Source organism: Sphaerodactylus townsendi, linkage group LG17 (genome assembly GCF_021028975.2).
Source record: "Sphaerodactylus townsendi isolate TG3544 linkage group LG17, MPM_Stown_v2.3, whole genome shotgun sequence".
Taxonomy (NCBI): domain Eukaryota; kingdom Metazoa; phylum Chordata; class Lepidosauria; order Squamata; family Sphaerodactylidae; genus Sphaerodactylus; species Sphaerodactylus townsendi.
Window position 1 is genome coordinate 4,259,161 of NC_059441.1, and position 12,990 is coordinate 4,272,150.

Below are 12,990 nucleotides of genomic sequence, written 5' to 3' on the forward strand. Positions count from 1 at the left end.
CGCCGATGCGCAGTGGCAACGACAAAGAAGTCTGAGGTTATACAAGCTAGATCAACGATAGTTATTAATATTGTACACGTCTTCCAGAAAGTGAAAATGAAACACTTTTACTCTCGACTTAAAAAGGGGGGGGGAGCAAGCCAAGAGTTCTTCTAGACCACAGGAAGCTCCACGGGGCTTGAAAAACGAGTCCATCTGGAACCGCTCCAGAGACAGAGCATCAGATGAAAAGAGCGTCTTTGTGCACAGAAGGAAGGAGAGCTGCGAATTACAATGAAAAATGCCTACATAGATGTCTGAGTTAGATTAAAGGACTTCAGTTGTCAACTTGATGTATAATGAGTGTGGAAAACTGGCTTTTAATTAAATGGTACATTACAGAATAACTTTGTTATGCTTCAAACCACTTAAAACTATCAAAGCCCCGCTTCAGATTTAGCAATTGTTCAGCAATACCCCACCCCATGATACTCAACCAAGATTCGTTCTCGTGGGCATCAGCTTGCTAATTGGAATGCGTTCTCTCCCAACTTGGTGAACTCGCCTTGCTATTAGAATCCCGGTCTGGAGAAGAGGACTCCCGTTTCTAAGTGTGTGCAGATTTTGTGCATCATCCCAAGTGCAGAACTAGTTTTTGCGGGGAAGCCAACATCGATAAAATTATATGGTTATGAACAAGAGCTGACGAACGAGTAGAAGGGAATTTCTCTCCTTCTGATGAAAAAGTAAAACTTAAGAGCTCCCCAATAAATCCGAATGGCGGTATACGAAGGACTATAAAAATGAAGTATTTCACACAATGTTCAATAAGCTCATAGAACTTATACGTGATAACAAGATGCAAAGGAAAACCCGAACTTAACGTGGCTTTTAAGAATGATTAGACAAAAAAGATGGCTTACAGCTGCATCACAGACAGCTGAAGTTGAATCCATCAGAGATGGAGGTCCTGCGGCTGGGTGAGAGCAGATGGAAATGGCCAGCGGCCGACTCTCAATGGTGTGCAATTCACCAACGGCCACCATCAAGAGTCTTGGAGTGATTCTGGAAGCTTCCCTGTCTATGGAGGCGCAGGTCACAAATGTCGCCCATCCTGAATTTTACCACCTGTGGCAGGAAAGACTACTGACTCCTACCTGTCCTACCCAATTACACTGAAAAAGGCTTGCAGTAATTGCTGTCTATTAGGAGCAGCAGTGGCGTAGGAGGTTAAGAGCTCATGTATCTAATCTGGAGGAAAGAGGTTTGATTCCCAGCTCTGCCGCCTGAGCTGTGGAGGCTTATCTGGGGAATTCAGATTAGCCTGTACACTCCCACACACACCAGCTGGGTGACCTTGGGCTAGTCACAGCTTCTCGGAGCTCTCTCAGCCCCACCTCCCTCACAGGGTGTTTATTGTGAGGGGGGAAGGGCAAGGAGATTGTAAGCCCCTTTGAGTCTCCTGCAGGAGAGAAAGGGGGGATATAAATCCAAACTCCTCCTCCTCCTCCTCCCCCCCCTCCTCCTCCTCCTCCTCCTTCTTCATTTCAGATGAAGTCTTGTTATAAGTATCATACATGTCCAAAACCACAAATATTACACCAGTACCTAACTGCACACTTCAGTCACCTTTAGAGGCCCTGCTTCAATTGCCCCCCCCCCCCCCCCAAAATATACGATGCCAAAAAAAGGGCGTACTTGGTAGCGGCACCAAAACTCCGGAACTCCCTCGCCAGGGATATTCACCTGTCTCCCTCTATCAGTATATTTCACTAGCAAGTACAGACTTCTTTGTTTCGTCTAGCATACCCCCAATAATGGTTGCTAGCCCTCCTTACAGTGTTGTTCATGTATTTTTAATTGAATTACTTCACAATTTCAATTGCATTTTTCCATTGCTTAAATGTTTTCATGTTTCTGATGTTCACCTCCTTGTGGACTCTGATTGGGTGGAGAACGGGCATTAAAATGTTTTAAGTCAGAGGTCTTCAAACTATGGCCCTCCAGATGTTCATGGACTACAATTCCCATCAGCCCCTGCCAGCATGGCCAAATGGTAGGGAATTGTAGTCTATGAACATCTGGAGGGCCATAGTTTTAAGACCTCTGTTTTAAGTAAATAAATAAACCACTTTGGGAAGGTCTGAATTTGGAACTGAATGGTTTGCCACAAAAGCGAAAGAACTGTTAAGATCAGCATCACTGCTAACAGTGGATCATACAGCAACGATTAAAAGGAAAGGAAGAGCAATTTGCAAATGGCAATCATAGATGTGTGCCGAAATTTAGCAAATAAACGTAATGGAAATCGCCATGTTTATTTTGATGCACATACGAGATAGAAGCCTTGTGGAATTTAACAATGGATGCAACAACAAAGGTGACTTTTATCTCTCAATCTTCCCTTCGTGCTGGTAGATTGTCTGAAAGTGGTAGTTTTGGCCACCTGTATGATTTTTGTTGGGTCTCCTCGCTTTGCAGCCTGTACAAAATGTTCAGGACGCGAGTGCATAACATTCACAAACTATGGTTCGAAAAATACTTACAGCCACGGCTATTCTTCCAAGCACGTGTTCTGGAATTTTTCGGTACACATCCAACGAGCCTCCTGCAACAGACGAAATACCAGTTAATATTTTTAAAAATGGATTTGTTCCAGCACTAGCAGCAAAGCCCACTGTAGGGTAAGAAAAACAGCGGGTCTAGGTAGAACAGTGACGGCGAACCTATGGCACGGGTGCCAGAGGTGGCACTCAGAGCCCTCTCTGTGGGCACGCACAGAGTTCATCATGTGGGGAGGAAATCGCCCCCCTCCCCCCCCCCCACATCTAGGCTGGCCTGGGCCGTTGGGCTGGATTATTAGAATAAACCGAAGACCTAGTTTTGGGGAAGCAGTGTAGATAACCCTGTTAAGCGCTGTGAAACCCCACTGATTTTCATGCGAAGAACTAAACTGTGATCCTTTATCTGGGAGTAAGCTCGGTTGCTGGCAATGTGACTTGCTTCTGAGTAAACCCTCCTAGGGTCGTGATTCACCCGTTCGAAGAGTTGCATGGTTGCTTCAAAGCAAAGCCATCAACTACCACCAAGCCTACTCCCGAGTAATGCACGCCTCAGAGCCAACCATTTTTTCTAACTAAAACCTCAGAATTCAGGTTAAATTGCTGTGTTGGCACTTTGCGATAAATAAGTGGGTTCTGGGTTGCAGTTTGGGCACTCGGTCTCAAAAAGGCTCGCCATCACTGAGGTAGAAGAAGAAAAGTTGGATTTATCTCTCTCCTGCAGGAGACTCAAAAGGGCTTACAAACTCTTTCCCCTCCCCTCCCCTAACAAACACCCTGTGAGGTAGGTGGGGTTGAGAGTGCTCCGTACAGCTGTGACTAGCCCAAGGTCACCCAGCTGGCGTGCATTGGAGTGTACAGGCTAATATGAATTCCCCACATAAGCCTCCACAGCTCAAGTGGCAGAGCGGGGAATCAAACCTGGTTCCTCCAGATCAGAGTACACCTGCTCTAAACCACTACACCACTGCACAGTCTGAGAGAGGTGGAGGAACTCAGTCCAGCATACCTTCCTGATCCAAACAACTGCAAAATGTGACGAACAAAAATGTTCAGGACAGTCTTGTAAAGGAATTAGATCAGTAGTAGGACAGAAAGACCCAGAAGGCTCCTTCATATGTTTCATGATGGTGCTGTTGGGGGGGGGGGGGGGGATTGCTTTCACAGGTGCAGTTTTTATCACTTCTAGGGGGAAGAATTAGGACTAGGGGAAGAATTAGGACTAATAAAAGGGGGAAGAATTAGGACTAATAAAAGGAAACACTTCTTCACGCAACGTGTGATTGGTGTTTGGAATATGCTGCCACAGGAGGTGGTGATGGCCACTCACCTGGATAGCTCTAAAAGGGGCTTGGACAGATTTATGGAGGAGAAGTTGATTTATGGCTACCAATCTTGATCCTCTTTGATCTGAGATTGCAAATGCCTCAACAGTCCAGGTGCTCGGGAGCAACAGCCGCAGAAGGCCATTGCTTTCACATCCTGCATGTGAGCTCCCAAAGGCACCTGGTGGGCCACTGGGAGTAGCAGAGAGCTGGACTAGATGGACTCTGGTCTGATCCAGCTGGCATGTTCTTATGTTCTTAGGTTCTAGCTATGGCCTTGGAGTTTTGCGGCTGGGAAGAGACTCCAGGCCGGACAATGTGGAACTGTCTGCTTCTCTTGTGGGGATGGGGATCTCACACTCATATTATCAAGAGTTTGGCGCGGTTTTCGCCAGGACTCTCCAGTTGTGACTAATATTATGATTAGTCCTGTCACATGACCCATGCTGTGTCCTACATGTTATGATGACACTGTTATCTCTCTGTGCTCTCTAGCCCGCCTTGGGGCTCAGTAGGAAAGGTGGACTAGAAATAAACGAAGCAAATAAAGAAACACACAGGACAATGGGAAAGCTTCTTGAGAAGAAAATCCGTTTTGGTGACTGAAACATTAAAAGAGAGAACAGCTGTTTTGTCAGTGAAGACAGATTGCACAGAAGTGGCAAGTATCAAACCACAGATAAACCAGCATTTATTTCTGTTCTATTTAAATTTTCAATAAAAGTCAATGCAACTCCGCTCAAGAAAATGTAACATACTTAACATCAAGTAATCACAACTCTTGCTCGCCTGATGCGTTAAAGCTAGCAAACAGTGGCTATTATTTTTCAAACATCTTCTTCCCAAAAAATATATCAGCACGTTGCACCATCTGTAGAAAACGGCTTTGCGAGTCTTTAGGATATGCACTGAACAAACATTCAAATTGGTTCGGCAATTACACCATTTTAAAGAGTCAAGAGTTTTTTAAAAAATATATTCAGCCTGCTTCACTCACCATCCATGAATTCAGTACAAATGGAAATCCGGTTTTCAACAAAAAAGGCACCATAAAAGCCTATAATGTAGGATGAATCACACTGTAAGAAGAAAGAAAAAAGAGAATCCACTAGCATACTTCGGAGACAAATCGCAGAAGAAGAACATTAACTCGTCATCGCTACACGATCATACCTTGTAAAGAATTTCTAGTTCTGACATGATCTGTTTCTGCAGTTCCAGTGTAATGTCTAAAGGGATCACCTGAAAATGAGAATTTAGACATTATTTCTTGAGAAAGAAAAATATCCCACAGGTACCACATTCCCAAGCAGATTAATCTTTGCCCTAAACCACATTACGGGTTTTTGGAAACCCCAAAACCTTGGGTTGCACTGACTAGGTTGGGTGTGGGGAGCATGTGTGTATAATAACCAACGGTCTGGTGGGGTCATGAATTTCTTAGCGAACTGGCGCTTGAACCTAACTTGTGTGACACTCACAATCAGACTGTGAGCCATTCAGGGATGTGTCCGGATTGCCGTCGAGCGTCTCAAACAGATGCCAAACAAGAAGAGTTTGGATTTATATCCCCCCTTTCTCTCCTGTAGGAGACTCAAAGGGGCTTACCATCTCCTTGCCCTTCCCCCCTCACAACAAACACGCTGTGAGGTAGGTGGGGCCTACCTCACAGCTCCGTAAAGCTGTGACTAGTCCAAGGGCACTCAGCTGGCGTGCATTGGAGTGTACAGGCTAATCTGAATTCCCCAGATAAGCCTCCACAGCTCAAGTAGCAGAGCTGGGAATCAAACCCGGTTCCTCCAGATTAGAATGCACCTGCTCTTAACCACTACACCACTGCTGCTCCCTCCCACAAGACTGCGACCTCTCACTGAGCAAGTGCAAAGAACCAGCTTACCAGAGTGTCAGCTGGGATCTGGGTTGTGGTCTACCCCTACGCCCCAGAGAATAATGACATGGTGAAACTACAAAAGTGAGAGGGGGGAAAAGCTTGCTTCTCTCCCCGCCCCCCCCAAGCTGGATGGAGACAGAAGCTGGGCCCCTGAGCCCTCCTTTGCAAAAGAGAGAAAACACTGGTTTCCTCTCCTTTACTCTGCAGCCTAAGATGGTAGCCTGGGGTGCGGGAAACAGAAGGCAAATCAGATGAGGTTCTGATCGCTCCCTTCAATTTGCTGTATTTTGGGAAGTGTGGAAGACAGCGACGCTCCCAGGATGGGAGATCAAGGGAAAAAAATGACTTCCAGCTGATCGCTTGGGAGATAGCTCCCGATCCACCACATTAGAACATAAGAACATAAGAACTAGCCTGCTGGATCAGACCAGAGTCCATCTAGTCCAGCACTCTGCTACTCGCAGTGGCCCACCAGGTGCCTTTGGGAGCTCATGTGCATGATGTGAAAGCAATGGCCTTCTGTTGCTGCTGCTGCTGCTCCCGAGCACCTTGTCTGCTAAGGCATTTGTAACCTCAGACCAAGGAGGATCAAGATTGGTAGCCAGAGATCGACTTCTCCTCCATAAATCTGTCCAAACCCTTTTTAAAGCTATCCAGGTGAGTGGCCATCACCACCTCCTGTGGCAGCATCACCACCCCCACCGCTACACAGTAAAATGTTCACAGCAAGAGATCAGAAGCTGCAAGTAGTCTGTTCCTGTATACAGGTTGTGAACAGGACTGCCCCAGGTGAACATGGAGTGAGCTGAACTGGCAGGTGATAGAGCCGTGGTGGCGAACCTTTGGCACTCCAGATGTTATGGACTACAATTCCCACCAGCCCCTGCCAGCATGGCCAATTGGAAGGGGCTGATGGGAATTGTAGTCCATAACATCTGGAGTGCCAAAGGTTCGCCACCACTGTGATAGAGCATCCCCAGCGCCCTCTGCAACACCCCCCCCCCCGAACCAACGTCAGCTGGTTACCATTCTCTGGCTGTGTTCAGGGCAACTCCAAAGAAAGTGCTTCCTCTGCTCTTGTTAACCCTTGAAACTCAACTAGTAACAAACTTTTGGACGAAATCTATTTTTACTGAACTACCTGGGCTAGAAGAAGAGTTGGTATTTGTCTCTACCACAAGGAGTAAAAAATAGCTTACAATTCCCTTCCTTCCCCCCCGCTCCCACAACGGACACCTCAAGAGGTAGGTGGGGCTCGGAGAGTTCTGAGAGAACTGTGATGAGCCCAAGGTCATGCTGCAGTCTTCATGTGACGGAGTCGAGAGTCGAACTTGGTTCTCCAGATTAGAGTCCAATGCTCTTAACCACTACACCGCACCGGCTCTAGTCAGACACGTATTCTACACTTTAAGAAAGCTGTTTTCAGTTAACTTAGGAAGCCACTGGGTATGATTCCGTGGTTAAGAAGAGATCCCAGAGATCCCTGGCATGGAAAGTGTCCCCCCCCGCCGCCCCTTCTTTGCTTTGCTCCCTGGCTCTCTTGCTCCCTATTTTTATAATCTGTTCTTGCATACTTATTTCTATTTTTAGGGAGGAGTTTGGTTGCTCCCTTCTTTTTGGGGTGGTTTTAAAGGAATTGGGTTGCGGGACGCCATTTTTATTGTTACTGTTTTTGACCGCTGTTTACATGGCTTTAATGGTTTTAATGAATTTTAGTACATATGGTCACTATTGTACATAGTTGATGTTGTGCACCGCGCAGAGCCCCTTGGAGATTGGGCAGTCTATAAATTTAAATAATAAATAAATAAATAATAAAAAAGAGAGAGAAGGATGGGAGTTTCTTAAATGTGAGATCTTGAAGACACAATTTCAAGCAGCTCCAATTAGAAGGAAAAATAAGAGGTGTCTAAGAAAACCAGGATGGAGGTCTAAAGAACTTTCAATTGAGCTGAGATTTAAAAGGGACATGTACAAGAAATGGGAAAAGGGGGAAATCACCAAAGAGGAATTCAAACAAATAGCCAGGATGTGCAAGGAGAAAGTCAGAAAAGCTAAAGCTCAGAATAAGCTAAGGCTTGCCAGGGAGGTTAAAAGCAATCAAAAAGGCAAAAGGAAGAAAAAGGATATGAAGGGTCACTGCGTGGAAAAGATGGCAAAATACTAACAAGGGACAGAGGAAAGGCAGAACTACTCAGCACCTTCTTTGCCTCGGTAGTCTCTTGAAAGGAAAACAGTGCTCAACCGGGGGAAATGGAACAGAAGATATAGTAGGGAAAATTCAGCAAGAAATAAGTAAAGAGGTAGTACAGGAATGCCTGACAACTTTAAATGAATTCAAATCTCCAGGGCCTGATGAACTACATCCTAGGGTATTAAAAGAACTGGTAGCAGTAATCTCAGAACCGCTTGCTATAATTTTTGAGAACTCCTGGAGGAGAAGTCCCATTGGACTGGAGGAGAACTAATGTTATCCCCATCTTCAAAAAGGGAAAAGAAGAGGACCCAAATAATTACTGTCCAGTCAGCCTGACATCAATACCAGGAAAGATTCTAGAGCAGATCATTAAGGAGACAGTCTGTAAGCACTTGGAAGGGAATGCTGCGATCACTAAAAGTCAACATCAGTTTCTCCAACACAAGTCATGCCAGACTAATCTTAACTCTTTTTTTGATGGGTTGACAACCTTGGTAAACAAAGGGAATGCTGTGAACATAGCATGTCTTGATTTTAGTAAGGCCTTTGACAAAGCCCCATGACATTCTTACGAGCCAGCCAGTAAAATGTGGGCTAGACAAGGCTACTGTCAGATGGATTTGTAGTTGGTTGACTGGCCGAACTCAAAGGGTCCTCATCAATGGCTCATCTTCATCCTGGAGAGAAGTGACTAGTGGGGTACCACAAGGTTCTGTCCTAGGCCCAGTGCTATTCAATATTTTTATCAATGACTTGGATTCCTGGAGAATACTATGGCCCCTGAGCGTATAGAACAGTGATGACGAACCTTTTCGAGACCGAGTGCCCAAATTGCAACTCAAAACCCACTTATTTATCGCAAAGTGCCAACACAGCAATGTAACCTGAATACTGAGGTTTTAGTTTAGAAAAAATGGTTGGCTCTGAGGCCTGCGTTATTCGGGAGTAAGCTTGGTGGTAGTCAGTGGCTTTGCTTTGAAGCAACCATGCAACTCTTCCAATGGGTGGATCACGACCCTAGGAGGGTTTACTCAGAAGCAAGCCCCATTGCCAGCAACTGAGCTTACTCCTAGGTAAAGGATTGCACTTTACTTCTTTGAATGAAAATCAGTGGGGTTTAACAGTGCTTAACAGGGTTACTTACACTGCTTCCCCAAAACTAGGTCTAAGGTTTAATGCTAATATTTGAGCCCAGCGACCCAGGCCAGCCTAGATGTGTGGGGGAGGGGGCCAACTCTGTTTGCACGCGCCCACAGAGAGGGCTCTGAGTGCCACCTCTGACACCCATGCCATAGGTTCGCTACCACTGGTATAGAAGATGGCCAACCGTGTCAGAAGCAGCAGCAGTGTGAGAGCAGCTGCCACCGACACCCAGGAACGGAACTAGTAATTTGAGGCTCAAGCGTGCTTTGCAAAAACAACACAACCCGCAGTCCACAACAGCATGTGGCTGAGAAAGAAACACGCACACAAAAAGAAGGAACTCGTTTCCAAGCCTACAATTTACAGTATTGACATCTGTCTGAGCGGGGAGAGCATAACCAGTTTCTATCAAGAATTTGCTTTAGGGTTATTTATAAAAGCTCTCCCTAAACTAAATTGTAACTGTAGTGGAAGGGCTGCCAAGAAAACATTTAACACACTTCTCCAGATCAATAGTCATTTGCCAACAATATTCACTTACATTTTTTTTTCCTGGGTGGAAAGCTTAAAACAAAGTAACTTGCTGGAACACTCTATCAATTTCGCCCATTAAAACAGAAACAAAATTTAACCCGCCGTCATATCTAAAAGAGATGACTTTCCTGGGCTGACACGAGAGCTCGATCACAGCAGGAGCGTTTACAAAATATTGAGTGGATCTGATGTCCCAGAGACAGGATGTTGTATCAGTTCACACACAAAACAGAGAAGGAAAGGCTCAACGGCTGCTGTAAATTACAGGAATGCTGATTTTTAAGAATGGACTTGTGCAAAGAAAAAAACATGGATGCCGTATCGATGCACTGCTCAAAATAGCATTTATGTTGGCAGCAGCACTATTTGGCAAGAAGTCCGTGAGCCGAGGCTTGCCATGGGGGTTGGCTAAGCACGTTTGCGAAACACCGTGGTTGTGGCTGGCTAGGTGGAGTGTCTGCTGAGTAATTGTTAGGAGCCTGTTTTGCTTGTATTCAGCTCATGAGCATAACAACATGTAAGAACAGAAGAAGAAGAAGAAGAAGAAGAGGAGGAGGAGGAGGAGGAGGAGGAGGAGGAGGAGGAGGAGGAGTTTGGATTTATATCCCCCTTTCTCTCCTGTAGGAGACTCAAAGGGGCTGACAAACTCCTTGCCCTTCCCCCCTCACAACAAACACCCTGTGAGGTGGGTGGGGCTGAGAGAGCTCCGAGAAGCTGTGACTAGCCCAAGGTCACCCAGCTGCCGTGTGTGGGAGTGCCCAGGCTAATCTGAATTCCCCAGATAAGCCTCCACAGCTCAGGCGGCAGAGCTGGGAATCAAACCCGGTTCCTCCAGATTAGATACACGAGCTCTTAACCTCCTACGCCATAAGAACAAGCCAGCTGGATCAGACCAGAGTCCATCTAGTCCAGCTCTCTGCTACTCGCAGTGGCCCACCAGGTGCCTTGGGGATCTCACATGCAGGATGTGAAAGCAAGGGCCTTCTGTGGCTGTTGCTCCTGAGCACCTGGTCTGCTAAGGCGTTTGCAATCTCAGATCAAAGAGGATCAAGATTGGGAGCCAGAGATCGACGTACCTTACCCAGAATGTTATTGATGGGAATCAAAAGGAGAGGCAGAGAATTCAAACTGCAGCCAGACCCTATGAAGAGTTAAGTGCACCTAAACCCATTCACTTCCATAAGTAAAACCCATCAAATTCACTGGGGCTCGTTGGAAGGAACCATGCTCGGAGCTGCGACATTAAACACAGCTTCAGCTCTGGGCCCCAAATTACTTAAAAGCGTACATCGTTTCAATTACCCTGAGCACAGAAATAGATAATAATATCCACTGCTACAACGTGGGTATCCAATATTTAGATTTATTGGCATGGGACAGAATCCAGAAGAGGAATAATATGGAACAGGGGCAGTGGTGGGATCCAAAAATTTTAGTAACAGGTTCCCGTGGTGGTGGGATTCAAACTGTGGCATAGCGCCAATGGGGCTGGGCGGGGCACGACGGGGGTGTGGCCAGGCATTCCGGGGGCAGGGCATTCCTGGGCGGGGCTGTGGCAAGGATGCAGCCGCTGCGCCGGTCCTTGGGCGGGAAACGAATGCACGCAGGCACAGACTGCCACGCACGCTGGTGCACCTCTTGCTAGACTGCTTCAAGTTCTGCGTGCTACTGCTGAGAGGAGGGGCATAACTAAGGCAAAAATCACGTGGGAAAATCACCCATTAGTAACCCCCTCTCGGCACACACAAATAACGAGTAACCTACTCTCGGGAACCTGTGAGAACCTGCTGGATCCCACCTCTGAACAGGGGGTTTAGGGGAGGGGGAGCCACACTGCTTTTGTCCTGTTTCCCGATTTTTAACAGATAACGTGGTGCCCTCCACCTCACATCAAGGAAGAGCGGCAAAAGAAACCGCGCTGCGTCCCCAGTCTGTGATCATTCCGACGCGGAACGTTTCCCAAGGAAAGAGTTAACCCTGCAAGCAATACCTGAGCCCCTTTTCCCCACCTCTCTCCCACAATAAGGATGAGTTGTCAAGTTAAATACAAGCAGTCAAGTGACTGAATTATAATTTACTCGGTGCTCAATTTAAATTAGTGAGAGGCTATTAAAATATACAGTATAGCGATGGCAATTCATCACCGGTTGTCATGGATGACTTCATCTATTTGCCGGAATGGTGCGCGTACCACTAACGGGAGCGGGAGCAAAAATCACAGGTCAAATTAAGCAGCAACTCCGTTTTAATTCACTTATTTAATCTGTGGCGACATAATTGTCTTTTACAGTATGTACAACTCAGAGGAAATCTGGAAGTATGATAGTCAGTATACAAATGATTAATCAAATGGACCATTTAAATGCTAGCTTAAGAGCAGAGGAAATTGATAGCGGCTGCAGAGCGGCATTCCGCCACTGAACACACGGTTTGTGGGTGGGCTGCTTTTCCCTCCTCTGGGTAAGGTGGAGAAACGTTCCATGGACAGAGAGGCCTTCGGGAATATATGGGGACCACAGAGTAGCAAGAGATTTTGGTGCATCTTTCTCCCTCCAGCCACTTCTGATTTCTGATACATCTAGACCAGGGGTCTGCAACCTGTGGCTCTCCAGATGTTCATGGACTACAATTCCCATCAGCCCCTGCCACCATGGCCAATTGGCCATGGTGGCAGGGGCTGATGGGCCCCACCCCCCCCCCCCCCCACCCCCCCCCCCCCCCACCCCCCCCCCCCCCCACCCCCCCCCCCCCCCACCCCCCCCCCCCCCCACCCCCCCCCCCCCCCACCCCCCCCCCCCCCCACCCCCCCCCCCCCCCACCCCCCCCCCCCCCCACCCCCCCCCCCCCCCACCCCCCCCCCCCCCCACCCCCCCCCCCCCCCACCCCCCCCCCCCCCCACCCCCCCCCCCCCCCACCCCCCCCCCCCCCCACCCCCCCCCCCCCCCACCCCCCCCCCCCCCCACCCCCCCCCCCCCCCACCCCCCCCCCCCCCCACCCCCCCCCCCCCCCACCCCCCCCCCCCCCCACCCCCCCCCCCCCCCACCCCCCCCCCCCCCCACCCCCCCCCCCCCCCACCCCCCCCCCCCCCCACCCCCCCCCCCCCCCACCCCCCCCCCCCCCCACCCCCCCCCCCCCCCACCCCCCCCCCCCCCCACCCCCCCCCCCCCCCACCCCCCCCCCCCCCCACCCCCCCCCCCCCCCACCCCCCCCCCCCCCCACCCCCCCCCCCCCCCACCCCCCCCCCCCCCCACCCCCCCCCCCCCCCACCCCCCCCCCCCCCCACCCCCCCCCCCCCCCACCCCCCCCCCCCCCCACCCCCCCCCCCCCCCACCCCCCCCCCCCCCCACCCCCCCCCCCCCC

General features: G+C 48.9%; 1 protein-coding gene across 1 annotated transcript in view; it reads right to left on the reverse strand.

Annotated features, from left to right (window-relative positions):
• Window positions 1-2,446: 2,446 nt before the first annotated feature.
• Window positions 2,447-12,990, reverse strand: part of MAP2K5 (mitogen-activated protein kinase kinase 5) — a 76,330-nt gene continuing 65,786 nt past the window's right edge. Inside the window, exons 10-12 of the mRNA XM_048482086.1 lie at window positions 5,039-5,107; window positions 4,863-4,944; window positions 2,447-2,587 (exon numbers count right to left, since the gene is read on the reverse strand). Of these exons, the coding sequence (XP_048338043.1) occupies window positions 2,475-2,587; window positions 4,863-4,944; window positions 5,039-5,107 (264 nt within the window). The 3' untranslated portion in view covers window positions 2,447-2,474. The remainder of the gene's footprint in view (window positions 2,588-4,862; window positions 4,945-5,038; window positions 5,108-12,990) is intronic.